At 39.9% G+C, this 1,655-nt stretch overlaps 1 protein-coding gene across 1 annotated transcript; it reads left to right on the plus strand.

Moving 5' to 3' along the window:
- Window positions 1–352: 352 nt before the first annotated feature.
- Window positions 353–865, plus strand: LOC136811711 (probable ATP-dependent DNA helicase RecS). Its single transcript, XM_067068335.1, has one exon. It carries the CDS (start codon window positions 353–355, stop codon window positions 863–865), a length of 513 nt encoding a protein of 170 aa, XP_066924436.1.
- Window positions 866–1,655: the final 790 nt, after the last annotated feature.

The raw sequence follows: 1,655 nt of genomic DNA on the forward strand, positions 1-1,655 counted from the left end.
CATCTTTATTTTATTTAGTACTTTCAACACTTTCTCTCCTTGAGGTCAGATCTCTGATCTCACCATATATATAACTCGTGTTTAACAAAATCATCTTCCATTTTCCTACCTTTTTGTCCTTGTTCTCTTCAGGGGATTTGCTGATTTCCAAAAGAAAGTTTTCCGGAAGTATTATGCCAATCTTGTTCAATTGAGGACCTTGCTAGGTGACAACATTTCGTTTGCACTTTTCACTGCAACTGCTTCACGGTTAATGGAGTTGAAAAACTTTGAGTCACTTGGGCTGACACCAGATGATTTTACAAGAGTCCTTCTTGATCCTGACTGAAAGAACATTTATTATCAGGTACAAATGGTCCCTAAAGTCAGTCTGTCCATCATTTTTGCCTTTGTAATTCAAGATATTGTGAACAATGGTGATTCCTCCAAACGTCGCTTGATCTACTGTCAAACACGTAAACGTTGTGCACTTTTGTTCAACATGTTTACCTTACATCTTGGCCAAAATTTGTACAGTGGTGCTGTTCCAGATCCAAGATTGAGAAGGGTAGACATGTTCCATGGGAGGACACCTGATTCCGTTAAGAGTCATACTCTTGATCAGGTGATCAAGCAGGATACACACTTGCGTGTTGTGATCTGCACCATAGCTTTTGGTATGGGTGTGAATTGCAGAGGTGCGAATGAGTCTATCCATTTTGGTCCTTCAAAGTCAATCACCTCATTTGTGCAGGAAAGTGGGCGTATTGGTAGAAATGGTGAGCCAAGTATAAGTCGCCTATTTTATACCAGTGCGCTTACAAGCAAAGTGGATGCTAAAATGAGAGACTTTGTACAAAAATCATCTAAATGCCAAAGAATATGATCTTATCAAATTTTTCAGCATCCAATCAGTCTGAGTTTGCATGTGATTGTGAGTGCTGCGATGCTTGTGCCCTTAAGTGTGAATGTCCTGAAAAGAAGTGGAACCCTATTGAGTTTGGACTACAGAGCCAGAATAGCACCCCAACCAAACAACGTGTGATTTTAGATTCTAACCTCGATCTATTAAGGGAGAGACTTACAACTTACAAAAACACTTTTTTAGAAGTTGATATCAAACCTGTTGGTATTCCCTCCCCATACATGGAATTTGATGATTTCCAAATTAGGTCAATCATTAAGAATGCCACTAAAGTTTTTACTTTTGCAGATGTGTATTTTTTTGGATTTATTTGGAGAAGAGAACAAGCCATTCAAATAAAAAAAAATGGGGGGAGTTATTTGAGGACATTGAGATGGACTCATTGTTTTTAAACAATACAACAGATTTTTATACCTCAACAAGTGTCATTGGTGATGAGTGGTATGAAATTGCAAACGATCCATCATTGGCTGACACACTTAGTGACTATATAGTCAAGAAGTATAAAACCTTCAACAGGACCCTGCCGACGCACCGGACTGTCCGGTGTATTTGTCCGGTGGCAAAAAGTATCCTTTCGCTACACCGGACGCAATAAGTCCGGTGTCAGTCCGGTGTTGCATACAGGGAATTTTGGACGCCGGACATTTACGAAACAAAAAATTAAGAAACACCGGACGCACCGGACTGGTCATGTCCGGTGTTTTGATTGTCCGGTGGAAAGAAATATCCTTCTTCAACACCGGACATC

The sequence above is a fragment of the Clytia hemisphaerica genome, unplaced genomic scaffold (assembly GCF_902728285.1).
Source record: "Clytia hemisphaerica strain Z4C2 unplaced genomic scaffold, Clytia hemisphaerica genome assembly, whole genome shotgun sequence".
Classification (NCBI taxonomy): domain Eukaryota; kingdom Metazoa; phylum Cnidaria; class Hydrozoa; order Leptothecata; family Clytiidae; genus Clytia; species Clytia hemisphaerica.